The sequence below is a fragment of the Staurois parvus genome, unplaced genomic scaffold (assembly GCF_062004578.1).
Source record: "Staurois parvus isolate SC_StPar_1 unplaced genomic scaffold, SC_StPar_1.0 ptg001892l, whole genome shotgun sequence".
In the NCBI taxonomy this organism is placed as follows: Eukaryota; Metazoa; Chordata; class Amphibia; order Anura; family Ranidae; genus Staurois; species Staurois parvus.
This window is the reverse complement of record NW_028319688.1, coordinates 117,579-142,588: the sequence shown is the minus strand read 5'-3', so window position 1 is coordinate 142,588 and position 25,010 is coordinate 117,579. Positions and strand designations below refer to the sequence as shown.

General features: G+C 45.8%; 1 protein-coding gene across 1 annotated transcript in view; it reads left to right on the top strand.

Moving 5' to 3' along the window:
* The window catches only part of LOC149433868 (vesicular glutamate transporter 2-like), a 46,633-nt gene extending 22,007 nt beyond the window's left edge, over positions 1–24,626 (top strand). The window contains exons 6-9 of the mRNA XM_089664346.1: positions 490–622; positions 2,600–2,710; positions 12,308–12,435; positions 15,422–24,626. Of these exons, the coding sequence (XP_089520472.1) occupies positions 490–622; positions 2,600–2,710; positions 12,308–12,435; positions 15,422–15,757 (708 nt within the window). The 3' untranslated portion in view covers positions 15,758–24,626. The remainder of the gene's footprint in view (positions 1–489; positions 623–2,599; positions 2,711–12,307; positions 12,436–15,421) is intronic.
* The last annotated feature ends 384 nt before the right edge of the window (positions 24,627–25,010 follow it).

Sequence of the window (25,010 nt, the reverse complement as noted above, 5' to 3'; positions counted from 1 at the left end):
TGGCTCTCTTTGCAGCAGCTGAAAGCCAGCGGGAGGTTGAGGAGAAGAAGCCAGAAAGAGCCATTTAGGGGATCGGTTCCAGTGCCCCCCCCCCCCCCCCCACTGTACCGATCACCCTTCCTTCTCACATCCAATTCACCCAGCTGCCTGGGCCCCCCTGCTGGCCTGGGCCCCATACAGGAGGACTGGAGGACTGGTGGCCCTGGCTGTCACCATCAGCTCCTGAGCATACCATGAAGGCTGGAAGCTGGTAGGATGGACGTCGTCATCAATGAAAGAGTCAATCACAGCGATCACATGATCTGGGATGCCTCTGGGATCATGAACTGTTCAAGGGCCAGCGGGAGCTGTCAGTGAGGGGTTAATAATATACAACGAATGATACAAATCAATACAGAGCTGCATTCATTATTGTGTTGAATACGTCACTGGAGTTCATCTTCAGGAAGGAAAGCTGTATGATGTCTTCTGCTCTCCGTTTCATGCCAGGTTGGGATGTTGTCCGCCGTGCCGCATCTGGTCATGACGATTATTGTGCCTATCGGAGGACAGATCGCCGATTATCTGAGGAGCAGACAGATCCTGTCCACGACGACGGTGCGAAAGATCATGAACTGCGGAGGTCAGTGACGCGGCTTGTTTTTAGGGGACTTAAAAGGGTCATTCTGCCCAAAACTGATAGGACGGTATTGGGGGAGATGGTTTGGGGTTGAATCCTCCATTGCCTTCCTCGATCTCTCAGGGTGGCGAGTTGGGAGGATTCTGGGAAATCGCTGATTTGCCAAGTTTTTATTCAGCTGAATGTTTGCATGTAGATCTGTCCAGGGGCGGACTGACAACTCATGGGGCCCCCGGGCAATAGGAGATCATGGGGCCCCTGTGTCCTTGCCTAAACTCAAACAAGCCTATGAAAAAGGTACCGGGGCATCTCATGGGGCCCCCTACTGACCCTGGGCCCTTGGGCAGTGCCCGAGTTTCCAAATGGTCAGTCCGCCCCTGGATCTGTCTGATCTTCTTGGAATTATTCAAATTGAGAATACGGGCAAACTGGACTCATGGAGACTGGAAGGTGGACATGAATTGAGTCAATCAGATATTTTGCAATGTACAGCTCCTCAATTCACTGACTTCCCAATGTCTGCACCCCCACCGCCCGCAGGACTGGGGAGTCCCACTTCAGCTGCTAAACTATGACATGTGTTGGCCTTCATGGAGAATGATGCAATGGCCTTTAGACTCCTTTTGTTTCTCACTTCTTTCTACCTCCTTCCTTCTTCTTTCCCTCTTTCTTCTTTCCTTCTTCTGTACTTCTTTTCTTTTTTATTCTTCCTTCTTCTTTCCTTCAGTTGTGCAACTCTTTCAATCTTGTGGTAACAGTTTGGTGAAGACCCTTTTCTGTTCCTTCATAACTGTGCCCATGTGTACAAAGCCAGATCCATAAAGACATGGTTTGACCAGTTTGGTGTGGAGGAACTCATGTGTCCTGCACAGAGCCCTAACCTCAACCCTACTGAACACCTTTGGGATGAATTGGAATGAGCCAGGTCTCTCATCCAACACCCCCATAAAGACATGGTTTGACCAGTTTGGTGTGGAGGAACTGGAGAGTCCTGTACAGAGCCCTGTCTTGAACCCTACTGAACACCTTTAGGATGAATTGGAATGAACCAGGTCTTCTCAACCAACATCTCCATAAAGACATGGTTTGACCAGTTTGGTATGGAGGAACTGGAGAGTCCTGCACAGAGCCCTGACTTGAACCCTACTGAACACCTTTAGAATGAATTGGAATGAGCCAGGTCTCTCATCCAACACCCCCATAAAGACATGGTTTGACCAGTTTGGTGTGGAGGAACTGGATAGTCCTGCACAGAGCCCTGACTTGAACCCTACTGAACACCTTTAGGATGAATTGGAATGAGCCAGGTCTTCTCAACCAACATCTCCATAAAGACATGGTTTGACCAGTTTGGTGTGGAGGAACTGGAGAGTCCTGCACAGAGCCCTGACTTGAACCCTACTGAACACCTTTAGGATGAATTGGAATGAGCCGGGTCTTCTCAACCAATATTTCCATAAAGACTTGGTTTGACCAGTTTGGTGTGGAGGAACTCAAGTGGCATTCAAAGCCCTTACCTCAACCCTACTGAACACCTTTGGGAACTTTTAGAATGAGCCAATTCTTTTTATCTAACATATTTATAAAGACATAGTTTGGTGGTTCTGATGAGGTCTTCTCATCCAGCATCAGTACCCGAACTCATAAATGGACATGAATTCCCACAGATACCCCAAAATCTTGTGGGAAGCCTTCTAAAAAAAGCGGAGGCTGTTAAAGCCACCATGGTGGACAGCTCCATAGTCATGCTGAAGGTTTTAGAACCTCATGTAGATGCGATGGTCTATGGTTCATCAACTTTTTGCCAAACAGTTTAGTATTTGTTATGCAAATGGTTGCAGCAAGGAGATATTGAGGACTTAGGAGACCAATCTGTCTGGCTTTTCTTCTGACCCTGCTGAAGTAGTTGTATTGCCACTACACGACTAAAGTCTTTCCAGAATCCCAACATTGACTTTTATTTCCTACACATTTTTTCAGGTTTTGGGATGGAGGCAACTCTTCTTCTGGTGGTCGGCTATTCGCACAGTAAGGGTGTAGCCATATCCTTCCTGGTCCTTGCTGTAGGCTTCAGTGGATTTGCCATTTCTGGTAACTATTTTCTTTTTGTTTGTTTCTTTTACTGTAAATTTTAAATGTTTTAATGAAGCGCAGAGATGAACAGAATATCTGAGATGGAGATATTATAAAAAAAAATGTTGGGAAAGAGAGAGAGAGAAAAAGAGAGGGAGCATGGGTGCATAGCAGGGGCGGACTGACAACTCATGGGGCCCCTGGGCAATAGGGGATCATGGGGCCCCTGTGTCCTTGCCCAAACTCAAAAAAGCCTATGAAAAAGGTACCAGGGGCATCTCATGGGGCCCCCTACTGAGCCCAGGCCCTCGGGCAGTGCCCGAGTTTCCAAATGGTCAGTCCGCCCCTGGTGCATAGAAGAAAGGCAGGTAGGACAGACTGTAGAAGATACGTTTCTGCCGCCGAGTATGCAAAGCCAGTTTTTTTTTTCTTTTGGATGTTAGAGTTTTGGATGGTATGTGGAAGGGTTAGACCTTCTCAGGGGTGGACTGACCATTTGGAAACTCGGGCACTGCCCGAGGGCCCGGGGTCAGTAGGGGGCCCCATGAGATGACCCTGGTACCCTTTCATAGGCTTTTTTGAGTTTGGGCAAGGACACAGGGGCCCCATGATCCCCTATTACCCGGGGGCCCCATGAGTTGTCAGTCCGCCCCTAGACCTTCTGTCAAGTTTTTATTGCTTTCACGCCCCCGTTGGGTAGATTCCCCTTCTCTACCTTCTCTGATGACCATTATCAAAGAGGTAGAAGGATGGGGAATCCAAAATTGTAGAGTAGTCATCAGAACAGAAGATGAGAAGGAATCTTCCAATGGGGCCAACTGCACCGGAGAAAATTTAGAGGGAATGCTTGCTTCCTGTTATGTCTCCAGGACAGGAAGTTGGAAAAAAAAATTCCCAGGAGAAATACAACATAAATAACCTGTAGAGACAAAGAATGGCGAGGCAGACTCTAATGGTCCAAAAATAAGGTCTTTACCTCATTAAAACAGATCGGTACATTCTGCCTGTTGGGTCGGTGTACTGTGGTTTGGCAGCAGTAAACAGCAGAGACTCGGAATCAGGGGTGGACTGACAACTCATGGGGCCCCCGGGCAATAGGGGATCATGGGGCCCCTGTGTCCTTGCCCAAACTCAAAAAAGCCTATGAAAAGGGTACCAGGGGTATCTCATGGGGCCCCTTACTGACCCTGGGCCCTCGGGCAGTGCCCGAGTTTCCGAATGGTCAGTCTGTCCCTGCTCGGAATGCAGTAGCCAATGTATTGAGGAACTGGTGAACAGTACAGCAGTCCGGCGGGGAAGCCCACGCAACCAGGAACAGAGCAGAGAGTCAGTGCCTTCCAAGGGGGGTGGAATACGGCCTGGCTGATCCAACCCAAAGAGGAGTTTTCGGATGTTATAGACAGCCCCTAAGCTTTCCCTACTCCTCTGGAACCTCTTCCTGCTGCTAGTTTAGTCCCTGACAGAGGGATATGCTTTCCCTACACTAGCCACTTTGCAAATATGCCCCAAAACCTGGGGGCAGGGACTTCAAAAAGACTCTGCGTGACCCAAGATGGCCGCCAGGGTCACCTGGATGAAGCATAGCCAACTGGAACGCTGCTTCAAGGAACCAAGGGAATCTTAGAGAAACACAAGGGCTGATTTACTAAAGGCCAATAGACTGTGCACTTTTCAAGGTGTAATTGCTCCAGAGCTTAGTCAATGAGCCTCACTTTGAAAAGAATGCCCAATCAGGTGCAAGGAAAATAAAATTAAAAAAATAATTTTTGCTTGCATGTGATTGGATGATGGAAGTCAGCAGAGCCTTTGCTCATTTACTAATCTCTGGAGCAACTGAGCTTTGCAAAGTGCGCAGTCTATTTGCCTTTAGTAAATCAACCCCACAGTTTCCTGTACTTCCCCCTCCAGCTGCATTGCTGCTCTGGATGAGCGCCACCTACAGGGCAGAAAATAGACTGCAACTGCCTACATGCCTTTGGAGTAAATGCATTTTAGGGGTCAAAGCAGGTTCTCTTTATCAATCTTGGCATATAATGTTGGAGGTGGAGATTGGACGTGTGAAATGTATAGTGGACCAGACAAAGTACATAGGAAAAACCACCCTCGGTAACACCCACCCTCCATAATTGCCCTCCTAGGCATGCAGACAGCCGTAGGTAACACAAGTGATGCTCTATTTGACTTACTGCAGTTTCTAATGCACATCGTGAGAAGCCCGCAGTGTGCAGTGAAATCAGAGGAAGCCATTTCAGTCCAGGGGAGGACCCGGTACACCTGTGCAAGACTGAAGGGGAGGAGCCGGTACAACTGTGCAAGATTGAAGGGGAGGAGCCGGTACACCTGTGCAAGACTGAAGGGGAGGAGCCGGTACACCTGTGAAAGACTGAAGGGGAGGAGCTGATATACCTGTGCAAGACTGGCGGGGAGGAGTCGGTACACCTGTACAAGACTGAAGGGGAGGAGCCGGTACACCTGTGCAAGACTGAAGGGGAGGAGCCGGTACAACTATTAAAGACTGAAGGGGAGGATCCGGTGCAACTGTTCAGGACTGAAGGGTAGGAGCCATACACCTGTACAAGACTGAAGGGAGGAGCCAGTACACCTGTGCAAGACTGAAGGGGAGGAGCCGGTACACCTGTGCAAGACTGAAGGGGAGGAGCCGGTACAACTATTAAAGACTGAAGGGGAGGATCCGGTGCAACTGTTCAGGACTGAAGGGTAGGAGCTGGTACACCTGTACAAGACTGAAGGGAGGAGCCAGTACACCTGTGCAAGACTGAAGGGGAGGAGCCGGTACACCTGTGCAAGACTGAAGGGGAGGAGCCGGTACACCTTTGCAAGACTGAAGGGGAGGAGCCGGTACACCTGTGCAAGACTGAAGGGGAGGAGCCGGTACACCTGTGCAAGACTGAAGGGGAGGAGCCGGTACACCTGTGCAAGACTGAAGGGGAGGCCAGAGGTCAGATTGAGTGATATCTGCCAGGATCTGTAGGTACATGATAACATCACACAGGATATTCGTCCTCCTTGCAGATCTCCTTGGAGCTGTGAGGACAGGAGGTTCCATCGCACACACACGGGGAATCTGCGGTGCCGAGGGAAGTGACATTTTCTTTTGCAGTTAACGATCCTAAAAATAGTTCTTGAGTCAGCAGATCCTGTACAAGTGTGTGTGATGGAACCTCAACATCGATATTTATATCCTTCCATCCATCTATCTTGCTGCTCTGGGGGAATTCATTTATTTCCACAAAGAATTATATTTGTAGACAGATTTCACCAATTTCCAAACCGTTTTCTTTGCATGACTTTTGCCTGTACTTCACATTATGCTAAACTTCGTTCAAAGTGTTACTAAACCCCCAACAGTACAATCAGTCTGTAGATGCAGGAAAGCATGCTGGTTATACTCACTGTGGAACCTAAGGGGTTAATCCTCCTCATTGTGTAAAAAACACTGTTTGATCCTGTCTTCTCTGATCCTCCCCTTCTTCCAGTGTCCCCCTCTTATGAATGCAGGGTCCGGGGAGAGCAGATATAGTGAATGCGGGGTCCGGGGAGAGGGGATATAGTGAATGCGGGGTCCGGGGAGAGTGGATATAGTGAATGCGGGGTCCGGGGAGAGGGGATATAGTGAATGCGGGGTCCGGGGAGAGCGGATATAGTGAATGCGGGGTCCGGGGAGAGCGGATATAGTGAATGCAGGGTCCGGGGAGAGCGGATATAGTGAATGCGAGGTCCGGGGAGAGCGGATATAGTGAATGCGGGGTCCGAGGAGAGCGGATATAGTGAATGTGGGGTCCGGGGGGAGCGGATATAGTGAATGTGGGGTCCAGGGAGAGCAGATATAGTGAATGTGGGGTCCGGGGAGAGTGGATATAGTGAATGTGGGGTCCGGGGAGAGCGGATATAGTGAATGTGGGGTCTGGGGAGAGCGGATATAGTGAATGCGGGGTCCGGGGAGAGCGGATATAGTGAATGCAGGGTCCGGGGAGAGCGGATATAGTGAATGCGGGGTCCGGGGAGAGCGGATATAGTGAATGCGAGGTCCGGGGAGAGCGGATATAGTGAATGCGGGGTCCGAGGAGACCGGATATAGTGAATGCGGGGTCCGGGGAGAGTGGATATAGTGAATGCGGGGTCCGGGGAGAGCAGATATAGTGAATGCAGGGTCCGGGGAGAGCGAATATAGTGAATGCGGGGTCCGGGGAGAGCAGATATAGTGAATGCGGGGTCCGGGGAGAGCGGATATAGTGAATGCGGAGTCCGAGGAGACCGGATATAGTGAATGCGGGGTCCGGGGAGAGTGGATATAGTGAATGCGGGGTCCGGGGAGACCGGATATAGTGAATGCGGGGTCCGGGGAGAGCGGATATAGTGAATGCGGGGTCCGGGAAGACCGGATATAGTGAATGCGGGGTCCGGGGAGAGCGGATATAGTGAATGCGGGGTACGGGGAGAGCGGATATAGTGAATGCGGGGTCCGGGGAGAGCGGATATAGTGAATGCGGGGTCCGGGGAGAGCGGATATAGTGAATGCGGGGTCCGGGGAGAGCGGATATAGTGAATGCCTGTACTTCACATCATGCTAAACTTCGTTCAAAGTGTTACTAAACCCCCAACAGTACAATCAGTCTGTAGATGCAGTAAAGCGTGCTTGTTATACTCGCTGTGGAACCTAAGGGGTTAATCCTCTGCATTGTGTAAAAAACGCTGTTTGACCCTGTCTTCTCTGATCCTCCCCTTCTTCCAGTGTCCCCCCCTTATGAATGCAGGGTCTGGGGAAAGCGGATACAGTAAATGCGGGGTCCGGGGAGAGTGGATATAGGGAATGCGGGGTCCGGGGAGAGCAGATATAGTGAATGCGGGGTCCGGGGGGAGCGGATATAGTGAATGCGGGGTCCGGGGAGAGCGGATATAGGGAATGCGGGGTCCGGGGGGAGCGGATATAGGGAATGCGGGGTCCGGGGGGAGCGGATATAGTGAATGCGGGGTCCAGGGAGAGCGGATACAGTAAATGCGGGGTCCGGGGGGAGCGGATATAGGGAATGCGGGGTCCGGGGAGAGCGGATATAGTGAATGCAGGGTCCGGGGGGAGCGGATATAGTGAATGCGGGGTCCGGGGAGAGCGGATATAGTGAATGCGGGGTCCGGGGAGAGTGGATATAGTGAATGCGGGGTCCGGGGAGACCGGATATAGTGAATGCGGGGTACGGGGAGAGCGGATATAGTGAATGCAGGGTCCGGGGAGAGCGGATATAGTGAATGCGGGGTCCGGGAAGACCGGATATAGTGAATGCGGGGTCCGGGGAGAGCGGATATAGTGAATGCGGGGTACGGGGAGAGCGGATATAGTGAATGCGGGGTCCGGGGAGAGCGGATATAGTGAATGCGGGGTACGGGGAGAGCGGATATAGTGAATGCGGGGTCCGGGGAGACCGGATATAGTGAATGCGGGGTCCGGGGAGAGCGGATATAGTGAATGCGGGGTACGGGGAGAGCGGATATAGTGAATGCGGGGTCCGGGGAGAGCGGATATAGTGAATGCGGGGTCCGGGGAGAGCGGATATAGTGAATGCGGGGTCCGGGGAGAGCGGATATAGTGAATGCGGGGTACGGGGAGAGCGGATATAGTGAATGCCTGTACTTCACATCATGCTAAACTTCGTTCAAAGTGTTACTAAACCCCCAACAGTACAATCAGTCTGTAGATGCAGTAAAGCGTGCTTGTTATACTCGCTGTGGAACCTAAGGGGTTAATCCTCTGCATTGTGTAAAAAACGCTGTTTGACCCTGTCTTCTCTGATCCTCCCCTTCTTCCAGTGTCCCCCCCTTATGAATGCAGGGTCTGGGGAAAGCGGATACAGTAAATGCGGGGTCCGGGGAGAGTGGATATAGGGAATGCGGGGTCCGGGGGGAGCGGATATAGTGAATGCGGGGTCCGAAGAGAGCGGATATAGTGAATGCGGGGTCCGGGGAGAGCGGATATAGGGAATGCGGGGTCCGGGGGGAGCGGATATAGGGAATGCGGGGTCCGGGGGGAGCGGATATAGTGAATGCGGGGTCCAGGGAGAGCGGATACAGTAAATGCGGGGTCCGGGGGGAGCGGATATAGGGAATGCGGGGTCCGGGGAGAGCGGATATAGTGAATGCAGGGTCCGGGGGGAGCGGATATAGTGAATGTGGGGTCCGGGGAGAGCGGATACAGTAAATGCAGGGTCCGGGGGGAGCGGATATAGGCAATGCGGGGTCCGGGGAGAGCGGATATAGTGAATGCAGGGTCCAGGGAGAGCGGATATAGTGAATGCGGGGTCCGGGGAGAGCGGATATAGTGAATGCGGGGTCCGGGGAGAGCGGATATAGTAAATGCAGGGTCCGGGGAGAGCGGATATAGGGAATGCGGGGTCCGGGGGGAGCGGATATAGGGAATGCGGGGTCCGGGGGGAGCGGATATAGGGAATGCGGGGTCCGGGGAGAGCGGATATAGTGAATGCGGGGTCCGGGGGGAGCGGATATAGTGAATGCGGGGTCCGGGGAGAGCGGATATAGTGAATGCGGGGTCCGGGGAGAGTGGATACAGTAAATGCGGGGTCCGGGGGGAGCGGATATAGTGAATGTGGGGTCCGGGGAGAGCGGATATAGTGAATGCAGGGTCCGGGGAGAGCGGATATAGTGAATGCGGGGTCCAGGGAGAGCGGATATAGTGAATGCAGGGTCCGGGGAGAGCGGATATAGTGAATGCAGGGTCCGGGGAGAGCGGATATAGTGAATGCAGGGTCCGGGGAGAGCGGATATAGTGAATGCGGGGTCCGGGGAGAGCGGATACAGTAAATGCGGGGTCCGGGGGGAGCGGATATAGTGAATGTGGGGTCCGGGGAGAGCGGATATAGTGAATGCGGGGTCCAGGGAGAGCGGATATAGTGAATGCAGGGTCCGGGGAGAGTGGATATAGTGAAAACAGAAAAAAAGCAAATAAAAAAAATCAAAAACAAAAACTCCCCCAAAAAACCAAACAAAAAGACCTGAAAAAAACAAACAAAAAACAAAACAAAACAAAACTACAAAAAAAAACAAACAAAAAAACAAAAACAAAAAAAAAAATCACAAAAACAATCCCCAAAAATACAAAACAAAAAGACCTGAAAAAAACAAACAAAACAAAACTGAAAAAAACACAAAAAAAAAAAATTAAAAATAACCTCCCCAAAAAGCAAAACAAAACCACCCCCTCCCCCCCCAAAAAAAAAGAAATAAAACGCCTGACTCAATGGACCTCATGGTCTTTTTCTGCCGTCACTTTTCTATGTTTCTCTGGTCTGATAGAAGTCAATGGGGCCGCCATGCACAGGAGCAGACAGGACAGAGAAGACTTGATGCATCGGGGTGGGGGGGGGGGGTAAAGTTGCGTCCGAAGAGGGAGCAAAAAAACCAACCGCACTTTGTCTTCAAATGACTTCTGATTGGATGTTCTCCTTGAACAGGTTTATGTTTTCTGTGACACACAGGGGGCCCTTTAATCCGGGGAACTCTGGCGTGCTCCCCCGGCCCGGCGCTGCCGTCTGTTTACTATCCGTGTGATTCTATTTTTAGGGATTTCCTCCGGGAATCGCCGCATAGATCCGAGTCAACCTGTGAAAAATGTACAGCGTGTAATTTTCATTCAGCTAAGCGTGTGAAGATTTCTGTCTCTCGCTCGATATGTGTCATATATGTAACGTCCTTCCTCTAGGGATGAAGATTAATTGCTTTATTTTTGCCTTCCCTGGTCCCTCCCCCACCCCCCATCATCATCAACATGTTAATAAAACAATTCTGTTTCCATGACATACTTTATTTTAGTTTCCGTGACGTCATCACTGGGTCTCTGTGATTCTCTATGCCATGCAGGCAGATCATGGCTGGAGGGAGGACCCGGGAGGAGTCTTGATACAAGCAGTGGGCTGGCTCATGGGAAGAGTTATTCAAATATAAAAAAAAAAAATTGTTTGAGATGGGTGGAGGTCAGTGTGGAGGAGTGGGCGTTCCTAGGCGGGATTAATTTGCATACAGACCGCCCTAGGTGACACCCACGTGTGATTGACAGAAGTGGAATTTAACCTCTTGCCTACCGGCGCCTTTTATAAATGGCAGTTGGCAGAACAAGATTTTAACCTCTTCATGCCTATTGGCTGCCTATAGGCGTCCATCTGTAAACTGTTTACTGTGCTGACGACGCGCTCGCGGCACACACGTGTCACAGACCACTCCCAGTGAACACTTTCCGCCAATCACAGCGGTCATATGATCGGAATGCCCACCTCCTTCTCCCAGCATTTTGATCCTCTTAAAGAGTCAGGAGGTGGTGACAGGAAAGGGTTAAACACACTCCTGGGCCGGCTCATGGGAGGAGTTATGCAGATATCAACCTGTCTTGATGGGCGGAGTCATTCTGGAAGAGTAAGCATTTCCAGGCATGCAGACCACCCTAGGTAACACCCATGTGTGATGCTGAGCCTCCATGATTGACAGAATTGACATCCAATGAATGGAAGAGGCGGGATTAGGGACAGTCAGGCTGGGGAGGAAAGGACTAGATGATGCTGGACGTCCTCCAGCCAGGAAAGGAGGCGGAGCTCTGTCTGATTTGCTGCAGCTTCTAATGCACATTGAGAAAAGCTTACAGTGAGCGGTGACATCAGAGGAAGCCATTTCAGTCCAGGGGAGGAGCCGGTACACCTGTGCAAGACTGAAGGGGAGGAGCCGATACACCTGTGCAAGACTGAAGGGGAGGAGCCGGTACACCTGTGCAAGACTGAATGGGAGGAGCCGGTACACCTGTGCAAGACTGAATGGGAGGAGCCGGTATATCTGTGCAAGACTGGAGGGGAGGAGCCAGTATATCTGTGCAAGACTGGAGGGGAGGAGCTGTGCAAGACTGAAGGGGAGGGGCCAGAATATATGTGTAAGACTGAAGGGGAGGAGCCAGTACAACTGTGCAAGCCTGAAGGGGAGGAGCCGGTACACCTGTGCAAGACTGGAGGGGAGGAGCCGGTACACCTGTGCAAGACTGAAGGGGAGGAGCCGGTTCACCTGTGCAAGACTGAAGGGGAGGAGCCGGTTCACCTGTGCAAGACAGAAGGGGAGGAGCTGGTACACCTGTGCAAGACTGAAGGGGAGGAGCCGGTATATCTGTGCAAGACTGGAGGGGAGGAGCTGTGCAAGACTGAAGGGGAGGGGCCAGAATATATGTGTAAGACTGAAGGGGAGGAGCCAGTACAACTGTGCAAGACTGAAGGGGAGGAGCCGGTTCACCTGTGCAAGACAGAAGGGGAGGAGCTGGTACACCTGTGCAAGACTGAAGGGGAGGAGCCGGTACACCTGTGCAAGACTGAAGGGGAGGAGCCGGTTCACCTGTGGAAGACTGAAGGGGAGGAGCTGATTCACCTGTGCAAGACAGAAGGGGAGGAGCCGGTTCACCTGTGCAAGACAGAAGGGGAGGAGCTGGTACACCTGTGCAAGCCTGGAGGGAGGGCTGGGGTTCTGCTTTAACCTGCCCCCCATGATTTCCTATGTTGTGTTGTGATTGGAGTGTCCTTTTCTTGCCTGCAATGTCTGACTCTGATCTTCTCTCTCTAGGATTCAACGTCAACCACCTTGACATCGCTCCTCGCTATGCCAGCATTCTGATGGGGATCTCCAATGGCGTGGGGACCCTGTCCGGGATGGTGTGCCCCCTGATCGTCGGAGCCATGACTAAGAACAAAGTACGTCCATCTCCTTCCTGGGCTCATTACGGACCCGGCGCTGTCAGGAAGAGCGCCGAGGCTTCTAAATATAGAACCTCGAACTCCCTCTCCGGTCTGCATGTGACCGAGGAGTCAGGAGGTTTTAATTAACTGCGAAAGAAACAAGCTGAGCGCCGCGAATACACGGACCGCCAGCCAACACGCATTACAAGTCACAGAGCTGTCATCCATCCATGAATGGGGGGCGGAGGAAGAAAATACAACGCCGAGCTCATCTCAGTCCATTCTCTCATTAAAGGGAAATCTTGTTGCATTTTTAGATTTTTAGATTTATTTTAATCTCGCTTTTTTTTTACATAATTCAAAATCAGATGTTAGAACTTGATCTCTAGAGACAAAAATAGTTGTTGTTTTTTGTACTCACCTTAAAACCCCTTTTTTTGAGTTTTTTGGAGTTTACAGTGAGTACAAAAATCCTTGTCTATTGAGGGACATGGGAAATCTTTCACCCCCGGGTTATACTGCCACCTACAGAAGGTTTGGATATTGGCAAATCTCCATCCCCCCAAAAAAACTATAGACCAGCCAAGGATAGCCCCTCCTCTACCCAGCATGCCTCAGTTTTTGTGTCCTAGAAGGATCAACACCTTCTTCTAGTCCAGGGGTGTCAAACTGGTGGCCCTCCAGCTGTTGCCAAAGTCCCATCATGCCTCTGCCTTTGGGAGTCATGCTTGCAACTGTCAACCTTGCAAGGCCTCATGGGACTTGTAGTTTGGCAACAGCTGGAGGGCCGCCAGTTTTACACCCGTGTACTATTTACCCAGAATGCCTCAGTTTTTTGCTATTGTCCTAGAAGGATCAACACCGTCTTCTAGTCCAGGGGTGTGAAACTGGTGGCCCTCCAGCTGTTGCCAAACTATAAGTCCTATCATGCCTCTGCCTTTGGGAGCCATGCTTGCAACTGTCAACCTTGCAAGGCCTCATGGGACTTGTAGTTTGGCAATAGCTGGAGGGCCGCCACTTTGACACCCGTGTTCTAGTCCAAACTCATTTTTTTATAGCATCTGGACACTGGCAAACACAAAAAAGTAGGCCGGACGAGAATAACCCCGCCCCCCTACTACCAGCATGCCTCAGTTTAGTAGCAAAGTAGTATCAAGAGCATGATCCCTCACAGGGGTGGGACCTGTTCCCTTCAATGGACTCTAAGAAATGGGTTTTATGGTGAGAACATCATCCTCGTCTGTTGAGGGACACAGGAAGTCTTTCACCTCTGGGCCATTTTTCGACCTATAGGAGGACTGGACACTGGCAAATAAAAAAAACTGTAGGTCAGACCGGGATAACCCCTCCCACTACCAGCGTGCTCCATTTTAGTACCAATAGCATGATCATCCAGAGGGGTGGGACCTGTTCCCTTCAATGGACTCCAATAAATGGATTTTACGGCAGGTACAAAAATCCTCGTCCATCTTTGTCCATTGAGGAACATAGGAACTAATTTTGGACATTGGCAAAAAAACCCCAAAAAACTATAGACCAGCCAAGGATATCCCTTCTCTACCCAGCATGCCTCAGTTTTTTGCTAGTGTCCTAGAAGGATCAACACCTTCTATTAGTCCAAACTTCTAGTCCAAACTGAGGGACACAGGAAGTCTTTCACCTCTAGGTCATATTTCCACCCATAGGAGGACTGGACTCTGGAAAATAAAAATAAACTGTAGGTCAGACAAGGATAACCCCTCCTACTACCAGCATGCTCCATTTTAGTACCAAATCAGTACCAATAGGATGATCATCCAGAGGGGGGGGGCCTGTTCCCTTCAATGGACTCCAAGAAAAGGATTTTACGGCAAGTACAAAAATCCTCGTCCATCTTTGTCCATTGAGGAACACAGAAACTAATTTTGTGACAAAATTAGTTTCAGCCAGAGGCGGAACTACTAGGGTTGCAGAGGTCGCATGTACGACCGGACCTTTGTGTTTCACCACCTTCCTGCTGTCTTGGGGCCCACTACAGAACATGTGTAAGGGTCCTACTGCAGGACCATAATAAAGGGCCCAGGGCCCCAAAGGAAGGACCCTGAGCTAGGAGGAAAGGACCAATCAAAAGGGCCCCAGAATCAGGTCAGAGGGGCTCTTCATGGTTTCTTTCACCGGGGCTCTAAAGGTTCTAGTTACACCTCTGGTTTCAGGGAATTACTCCACTCATCTCTGTCCCTTCCCACATGGAAGAAAAATATATTTTAAATATATTTTAAAAATATTCTTCCCAAATATTTTGACAAATATTCAAAATACTACAGTTTTGGCCGTATTCAATATATATAAAAAAATATATATATATATATACTGTATGTTGAAATTCTTTTTTATATATTACAAAATATATGAAAAATATTTTAAAAAATATATAGTTTTTTAAATATATTCTTCAGATTTTTTTTAAACAAGAATATATTTTAAAAAAATATATAAAACCACTTTGTAATTTATAAAAAACGCATTTCAACATACAGTAGATATATATATATATATATATATATATATATATATATATACTGTATGTTGAAATTCTTTTTTATATATTACAAAATATATGAAAAATATTTTAAAAAATATATAGTTTTTTAAATATATTCTTCAGATTTTTTTTAAACAAGAATATATTTTAAAAAAATATATAAAACCACTTTGTAATATATAAAAAACACATTTCAACATACAGTATATATATATATATATTTATTTATATTTATATATATATATATATATATATTTATGTGTATATATATATATATATATATATATATATATTGAATACGGCCAAAATTGTAGTATTTCAAATATATGCCAATATATTTGGGAAGAATATTTTAAAAATATATTTAAAATGTATTTTTTATCCATGTGGGTTGCCGATGAATTTTTCGATCTATTGCTCTAATAACCTTTTGCAAAATTTCTGTAAATCATGTTTTTTTTATTTTTTAATCTTTTGTAGACACGTGAGGAATGGCAATACGTCTTCCTAATCGCAGCTCTGGTCCATTACGGTGGAGTCATCTTCTACGGCTTATTTGCCTCTGGAGAGAAGCAGCCCTGGGCAGACCCCGAGCAGACCAGCGACGAGAAATGTGGCTTCATCCATGAGGATGAGTTGGCTGAGGAGAGCGGGGACATTAGTCAAAATTATATTAATTACGGTACCGCCAAAACCTACGGCACCACCACGCAGGTGAGCGGCGGCTGGCCCAACGGCTGGGATAAGAGAGAAGAGTTTATACAAGAAGAAGGACAAGCGTCATACCAATATAGAGAAGATGGAGACTACTCCTAACTCAAGCTGTAGCTAGTTATTATTATTTTTTTTTTTTATCATAGTGTCTGTGGTCAAATTCATCGTAGTGTTTGCACACAAGTGGTGGATCATTGAAAACACATGTCATACATGAAGATAAGATCCAGCTTTGATTACAAGTGGACAGACCAATACATCGGCTTGGTGCCACCATCCATGGAACCATCTCTGGAGTTCATTTTAGAATGCCATTACCGAAAACATTGCCACCATGGATGCAGTACCCGAGATGGTCAAAGCACACTTAGATATAGCACAGCGGAAAACTCTCTCTCCAACCGAGACAAAGCGGACACAAAGATGGCGACACATCCGAAACAACGTTGCCAAATCTTTGCTGCGTCATTGGAGCCTTTTTTTTAGTAGATCTCTACAAGACCGATGGTAGTCAACTGACCGTCATTAGGAAATGGATGGCGGTTCAACCAGCACAAAAAAAAAAACTATTGGCCAAAACAGTCCTTCAAAGTGTAAAAAGTCGAGACACGACTATCTCGCTCACAAAACTCTCGACCAGCATTCATTTCCAGCGCACCGAGAGGATGGTTCAATGGTGGCCCACCCAACTGGTGGCAACGTCAATACCGAATATGGAAGACGCTCGCCATTTATACAGAGATGTGGATATTTTTCATACAACGCAGCTGAGATTTTTGGTTTGTAGGCGGAGCTGTGTAATATTTGGTGGCACCTCCATTCCCTATCGAGATATATATATATATACATACAATATATACTGGTGAGCCACCTAAATGGCTACACATTGAAGGAGCATGAAATGAAGACACGTTCAGAGTTGGGTTGTTGGAAATATCATAAATAGGTGCGCAGGACAAAATATTTCTTTTTTTTTTTTTGCGCTGGGCGACGATGTTTAATATGTAACAATTCTAGCGTCTGATAGTGAACGCAGTTGTGGATGTTGACTGCAATGCTGAGATCTACTGGTTTTGTACGAAATTTTAGCGCAAGTTCTAGATATAGTTTTTAGAATTCTGAAACAAATGTAGAAACGCGTATTCGGCACCAACAGTTCCTCTTTTAACCACTTGGGGACCGCCCGCAGTACATATACGGTGGCCCCTGTACGCAGGATCACGTCTATAAACGTGATCCTGAATTTTGGGGTAGGGGGCGCGCGACCGCCCACCGATCAGAATGTCTGCCGCAGTCCCGCTATAAGTCGCTGATCGCCGCCATTATTAGTATAAGTGTAAAAAAAATAATCCCAGTATCTATACCGCCATTTGTAGACGCTATAACTTTCACGTAAACCGATTAATTTACACGTATTGGGATTTTTTTTAGCAAAGACATGTTGCAAAATATTTACATTTTGGCCGAAATTTATCACAAAATTAGATTTTTACATTTTTATACCCGCCGGAGCTCAGTGATTGCCGGCAAACACTGACAGGGAGGATGGCTGCATTGTTTTCAATGCAGCTCTCCTCCCTGTCAGTTTGGGCACACCGACCCACATGGATGAGCTCAACCTTCTGAATCAGTGTGCTTACAGTGAAGCACACTCCCCTCGCCCCCTAGTGAAACACTCCCCTCACACAGTTAACCCTTTGATTGCCTTCTAATGTTAATCCCTTCCTCCCCAGTGCCATTAGTACGGTGTCAGTGTTTTGTTTTTTTTGCACTGATCACTGTATTGGTGTCACTGGGGATGTCAGTGACCCCAAGTCAGTTCCCCCCCAGTGTCAGAATGCCCTCCAGAGTCCCGCTATAAGTCACTGATTGCCGCCATAAGTCGCTGATCGCCGCCATTATTACTATAAATTTTTTTAAAAATCCCAGTATCTATACTGCCATTTGTAGACGCTATAACTTTCACATAAACCAATTAATTTACACGTATTGGGATTTTTTTTTTTAGCAAAGACATGTCGCAGAATAAATTTTGGCCGAAATTTATCACAAAATGTGATTTTTACATTTTTTTACTAGGCATGTTTTATAGCAAAAAGACCAAAATATTTTTTTTTTCTCAAAAATTGTCAGCCATTTTTTTTTTTATAGCGCAAAAAATAAAAAGCGCACAGCTGTTCCAATACCACCGAAAGAAAGCTCAATTTGTGGGGAAAATAAGGACATACATTTCATTTTGGTGCAGCGTTGCAGGATCGCGCAATTGTCAAAGTAACGCAGCGCCGTAAAGCAAACCGCTTCTTTAAAGGACCACAAAAAAATGTAAACTGGCCTGGACCAAAACAAAAAAACATATAAAATATAGGTTACGTAAGCTGTGAAAGGACAAAAATGTTTTTTTTTTACGTTTTAGTTGCGGCACTAAATAGTAAGCACAAGAAGACATGTTGCAAAATATTTACATTTTGGCCGAACTTTATCACAAAATTAGATTTTTACATTTTTATACCCGCCGGAGCCCCGTGATTGCCGGCAAACACTGACAGGGAGGACGGCTGCATTGTTTTCAATGCAGCTCTCCTCCCTGTCAGTTTGGGCACTCTGACCCACATGGATGAGCTCAGCCTTCCGGATCAGTGTGCTTACAGTGAAGCACACACCCCCGCCCCCTAGAAACAGACCCCGCCCTCTAGCTAAACACTCCCCTCATTCAGTTAACCCTTTGATTGCCTTCTAATGCTAACCCCTTCCTCCCCAGTGCCATTAGTATGGTGTCAGTGGTTTTTTTTTTGCACTGATCACTGTATTGGTGTCACTGGGATGTCAGTGACCCCAAGTCAATTCTCCCCCAGTGTCAGAAATTTAAAAAAAATCCCAGTATCTATACCGCCATGACTAGTATAAAAAAAAATCCCAGTATCTATACCGCCATGACTAGTATAAAAAGAAAATCCCAGTATCTATACCGCCATGACTAGTATAAAAAAAAAAAAAACAGTATCAATGCCGCCATGACTAGTATAAAATGCCGCCATGACTAGTATAAAAAAAAATCCCAGTATCCGTCCCGCAATGACTAGTATAAAAAAAAAATCCCAGTATCTATCCCGCCATTTGTAGACGCTATAACTTTCACATAAACCAATTAATTTACACCTATTGGGATTTTTCTTTTAGCAAAGACATGTCGCAGAATAAATTTTGGCCGAAATTCATCACGAAATTTGATTTTTAAATTTTTTTACTGGACTTGTTTTATAGCAAAAAGTTCAAATAATTGTTTTTTTTCTTTATAGCGAAAAAAATTAAAAACGCACAGGCGATCCAATACCGCCGAAAGAAATCCCAATTTGTGCGGAACTAAAGAACGTAAATTTCATTTTGGTGCGGCGTTGCAGGACCGCGCAATTGTCAGTTAAAGTAACGCAGCGCCGTAATGCAAACCGCTTCTGTAAAGGACCGCAAAAAATGTAAACTGGCCTGGACCAAAACAAAAAAACATATAAAATATTAGTTACGTAAGCTGTGAAAGGACAAAAATGTTTTTACGTGTTAGTTGCGCACAATAGTAAGCACAAGAAGTTACTGTAGTTAGAGATGACGGCAAATCCTGCGGAGTTTAGGTCAAATGATTTCATAGGTTAGAAACTTTTTATTTTTCTAAAATTCTGGATATTTTAAAGAGCATTAAAATAAAAAAAACTGTAATAGAGAGATTATTTATAATTATTATATTTTATACTTGTAGTAGAGTAGTAGTAGTAGTAGTAGTAGTAGTAGTAGTAGTAGAGTAGTAGTAGTAGAGTAGTAGTAGTAGAGTAGTGGTAGTGGTGATAGTAATAGTAGTAACAGAGGTGGTAGTAGTAGTTGTACACTAGTAGCAGTGTGTAGTAGTGGAAGTAGTCTTTATTTAAAATTTACCAGAGAGATAAAAAGTAAAATTGTATCAATTCCAAATGTTTTGTTTATCTCTAACTATAGTAAACTATCAGATCAGGTTTTCTCAACTAGGGTTCCTCCTATAAACAATGGCCACTAATGTAAGGGAGTAATTTCGGGGGGCCACTTCTGCTCTGATGTAAGGGGGTCTTTTTTTTTTGCACTTTCCACCAATGTAGAGCGGTATTTTTCCTCTGATAACCAATGTAAGGGGGTGTTTGTCCACTATAGTAAACTATTAGATCAAGTTTTCTCAACTAGGGTTCCTCCAACAAACAATGGGCACCAATGTAAGGGAGCAATTTCGTACTGACATTCAAATGTGGGGGGCTTCTGCTCTGATGTAAGGGGGTCTTTTTTTTTTGCACTTTCCACCAATGTAAAGTGGTATTTTTCCACTGACAACCAATGTAAGGGGGCATTTGTCCACTGATGTCCAATGTAGGGGATACTTCTCCACTGCCCACCAATGTAAGGCGGCACTTGTCCACTGAAGACCAATGTAAGGGGGTGTTTGTCCACTGCCCACCAATGTAAGGGGACATTTGTCCACTGAAGACCAATGTAAGGGGGTGTTTGTCCACTGCCCACCAATGTAAGGGGACATTTGTCCACTGCCCACCAATGTAAGGGGACGTTTGTCCACTGAAGACCAATGTAAGGGGGTGTTTGTCCACTGAAGACCAATGTAAGGGGATATTTTTCCACTGACAACCAATGTAAGGGGGCATTTGTCCACTGATGTCCAATGTAAGGGGGTACTTACACTGCCCACCAATGTAATGGGACATTTTTCCACTGACAACCAATGTAAAGGTGTATTTGTCCACTGCCTACCAATGTAAGGGGGCACTTGTCCACTGATGTCCAATGTAAGGGGACATTTTTCCACTGGCCACCAATATAAGGGGGCATTTGTCGACTGACAACCAATGTAAGGGGCATTTGTCCGCTGATGACCAAAGTAAGGGGACATTTGTCCACTGGCCACCAATATAAGGGGACATTTGTCCACTGTAGACCAATGTAAGGGGGTGTTTGTCCACTACCCACCAATATAAGGGGACATTTTTCCACTGACAACCAATGTAAGGAGGCATTTGTCCACTGATGTCCAATGTAAGGGGGTACTTGTCCACTGCCCACCAATGTAAGGGGACATTTGTCCACTATAGCAAACTATTAGATCAGGTTTTCTCAAGTAGGGTTCCTCCAACAAACAATCGCCACCAATGTAAGGGACCAATTTCGTACTGACATTCAAATGTAAGGGTGCATTTGCCCACAGCAACCAAAGTAAGGGGGCATTTGTCCACTGCAACCAATGTAAGGGGGCAATTGCCACTGAGGACCAATGTAAGGGAGCATTTGTCCACTGAAGACCAATGTAATGGAGCATTTGTCCTCAGCAGCCAATGTCAGGAGACATTTTCCCACTGACGGCCACTGTAAGGAGGCATTTGTCCACTGGCCACCAAAAAAGGTGTCATTTTACCACTGAGAGCCAATGTAAGGGGCCGTTTGTCCACTGATGTTCAATGTAAGGCGACATTTGTTCACTGGCCACCAATATAAGGTTGCATTTTTCCACTGATCACCAATGTACAATGGCATTTTCCACTGACAACAAGAGTAAGGGGGCATTTGTCCACTGGCCACCAATGTAAGGGGACATGTGTCCACTGTCCACCAATGTAAGGGGACATGTGTCCACTGTCCACCAATGTAAGCAGGCATTTGTCCACTGCAACCAATGTAAGCTTGGGAAAAGCTATACTAGATGAATCTTGCCACAAGCTGGTGTCTTCCCAGGTAAGCACCATATTTGTTTTTTTGGGTTTTTTTTGGTTGAACTGGATGAACTTTTGTCTTTTCTCAGCCAGACTAACTATGTAGAAGCACTTTTTCTACAATCCTTTTTTTTGTTTGTTTTGTTGTAGAGACCACCCTAAATTTTGGTGTAGATCATGCTTGGATGCACATTGTGTTGGAGCAGCCCATTCATTTCCTATGGGCTCTTGACCAGGGTCCAATGAACCAAAAAAACTTTCCTGGCCCGGCACGCCACAATATGTGTATATACATCTATGCATCGTGGGAGGTTGATGGGTCAAGGGTACTGTTTATTGTAAATCCCAACTACTTCACCACAAGGCTTCCCTCACTGCTCACCCGACCCAACGGTGCAAGCTTCAAGATTGTCCATGATCTAACATCAGAGGCAGAGAAACAAGACTGGAGCTGCTCAACTTCAAATAGTCCAAGGTACATTTATAAGTGACCCCAGGTACGGAGAAAAACCATCTGCTCTGCTTACGCGTTTCACTTCAACAGGAGCTTTGTCATGGAGTTCTTTGACTAAGCTCCTGAAAAAATAGTGCCCCATCGTTGGTGTCAGTGAAAGGAATAGTGGTCCATCATTGGACCTCCTAGAAGTGGGCCTCCTAGAAGAAATCGTGCCCCATTGTTGGTGTCAGTGAAATGAATAGTGGTCCATCATTGGACCTTCTAGAAGTGGGCCTCCTAGAAGAAATAGTGCCCCATCGTTGATGTCAGTGAAAGGAATGGTGGTCCATCATTGGACCTTCTGAAAGTGGGCCTCCTAGAAGAAATAGTGCCCCATCGTTGGTGTCTTTGAAAGGAATAGTGGTCCATCATTGGACCTCTTAGAAGTGGGCCTCCTAGAAGAAATAGTGCCCCATCGTTGATGTCTTTGAAAGGAATAGTGGTCCATCATTGGACCTCTTAGAAGTGGGCCTCCTAGAAGAAATAGTGCCGCATCGTTGTTGTCAGTGATAGGAATAGTGGTCCATCATTGGACCTCCTAGAATTGGGCCTCATAGAAGAAATAATGCTCTATTGTTGGTGTCAGTGAAAGAAATGGTGGTCCATCATTGGACCTCCTAGAGGTGGGCCTCCTAGAAGAAATAGTGCCCCATCGTTGGTGTCAGTGAAAGGAATAGTGGTCCATCATTGGACCTCTTAGAAGTGGGCCTCCTAGAAGAACTAGTGCCGCATCGTTGTTGTCAGTGAAAGGAATAGTGGTCCATCATTGGACCTCCTAGAATTGGGCCTCATATAAGAAATAGTGCCCTATTGTTGGTGTCAGTGAAAGGAATAGTGGTCCATCATTGGACCTCCTAGAATTGGGCCTCATAGAAGAAATAATGCTCTATTGTTGGTGTCAGTGAAAGAAATGGTGGTCCATCATTGGACCTCCTAGAGGTGGGCCTCCTAGAAGAAATAGTGCCCCATCATTGGTGTCTTTGAAAGGAATAGTGGTCCATCATTGGACCTCTTAGAAGTGGGCCTCCTAGAAGAAATAGTGCCGCATCGTTGTTGTCAGTGAAAGGAATAGTGGTCCATCATTGGACCTCCTAGAAGAAATAGTGCCCCATCGTTGGTGTTAGTGAAAGGAATAGTGGTCCATCATTGGAGATCCTAGAATTGGGCCTCATAGAAGAAATAGTGCCCCATCCTTGGTATCAGTGAAAGGAATAGTGGTCCATCATTGGAGATCCTAGAATTGGGCCTCATAGAAGAAATAGTGCCCTATTGTTGGTGTCAGTGAAAGGAATGGTGGTCCATCATTGGACCTCCTAGAAGAAATAGTGCCCCATCGTTGGTGTTAGTGAAAGGAATAGTGGTCCATCATTGGACCTGCTAGAAGTGGGCCTCCTAGAAGAAATAGTGCCCCATCCTTGGTATCAGTGAAAGGAATAGTGGTCCATCATTGGACCTGCTAGAAGTGGGCCTCCTAGAAGAAATAGTGCCCCATCCTTGGTATCAGTGAAAGGAATAGTGGTCCATCATTGGAGATCCTAGAATTGGGCCTCATAGAAGAAATAGTGCCCCATCGTTGGTATCAGTGAAAGGAATTGTGGTCCATCATTGGTGTCATTGGAAGGACTAGTGCCCCATTTTTGCTGTCAGTGGAAGGAGTAATTCCGCATTACTAATGTCAGTGGAAGGGACAGTGCCCCATCTTTGGTGTCCGTGGGAAATAATAGGTAATTATTATACATAGTTTGGATCAGTGGGTGGAATTATGCCCCACTGGAAGGAATGGTGCCTCATCATTGGTGACACAACCAGCAACTGCACCAATGGGAAGATCCACCAGTGGGAGATATAGCAGTTCCTACTTCACATAAGCAAGCGTTTTACACCACATAGTGAGTTGCCAATTGTCTTTTAAATAAAGTGGAGGTTTCAATGCTACACTTAGCCTGCGCTCCCATTTATTTTAACTTTCTTTGTTCAATATTTATTATTACCTCCATATGTCAGTGGATTATTTGGTGTAATTGATAAAGCATTTGGATTTAGTAAATTAGGACGCCCCCTTTTGATGATTTAAAAGCAGAAAACTGGACTATAATAGGCCAATACTTAAAATCACCATCCACTTTGCAAATTTTTTTTTTTTCTAGGGAGTTATATATTAAATATTCAGAACTCATAAAAAAAATCTAATAAAATATATCAATTTATTTAAAACCTCTATGATGTAATATATAAAACTGGACTACAATAGGCCCATACTTAAAATGACCATCCACTTTGCAAATTTTTTTTGTTTCAGGAAGTTATATATTAAATATTCATAACTGAAAAAAAAAATCTAATAGAATATATCAATTTATTTAAAACCTCTATGAAAGAATATATAAAACTGGACTATAATAGGCCAAATTTTTTTTTTCAGGGAGCTATATATTTAATATTCATAACTCAAAAAAACTAATAGAATATATCAATTTATTTAAAACCTCTATGATGTAATATATATAATGATGTAATATATAAAACTGGACTATAATTGGCCAATACTTAAAATCACCATATTTTAAATATTCATAACTGAAAAAAAAAATCTAGTAGAATATATCAATTTATTTCAAACATTTATAATAGAATATATAAAACTGGACTATAATTGGCCAATACTTAAAATCACCATCCGCGTTGCAAATTTTTTTTTTTTGTTCAGGGAGTTATATATTAAATATTCATAAATAATAAAAAAAAATCTAATAGAATATATCAATGTATTTAAAACCTGTATGACAGAATATATAAAACTGGACTACAATTGGCCAATACTTAAAATCACCATTCACTTTGCAAATTTATTTTTGTTTCCAGGGAGTTATATATTAAATATTCATAACTGAAAAAAAAATCTAATAGAAGATATCAATTTATTTAAAATCTTTATGATAGAATATATAAAACTGGACTATAATAGGCCAAAAATTTTTTTTTCAGGGAGCTATATATTTAATATTCATAACTCAAAAAATCTAATAGAATATATCAATTTATTTAAAACCTCTATGATGTAATATATAAAACTGGACTACAATAGGCCAATACTTAAAATCACCATCCGCGTTGCAAATTTTTTTTTTTC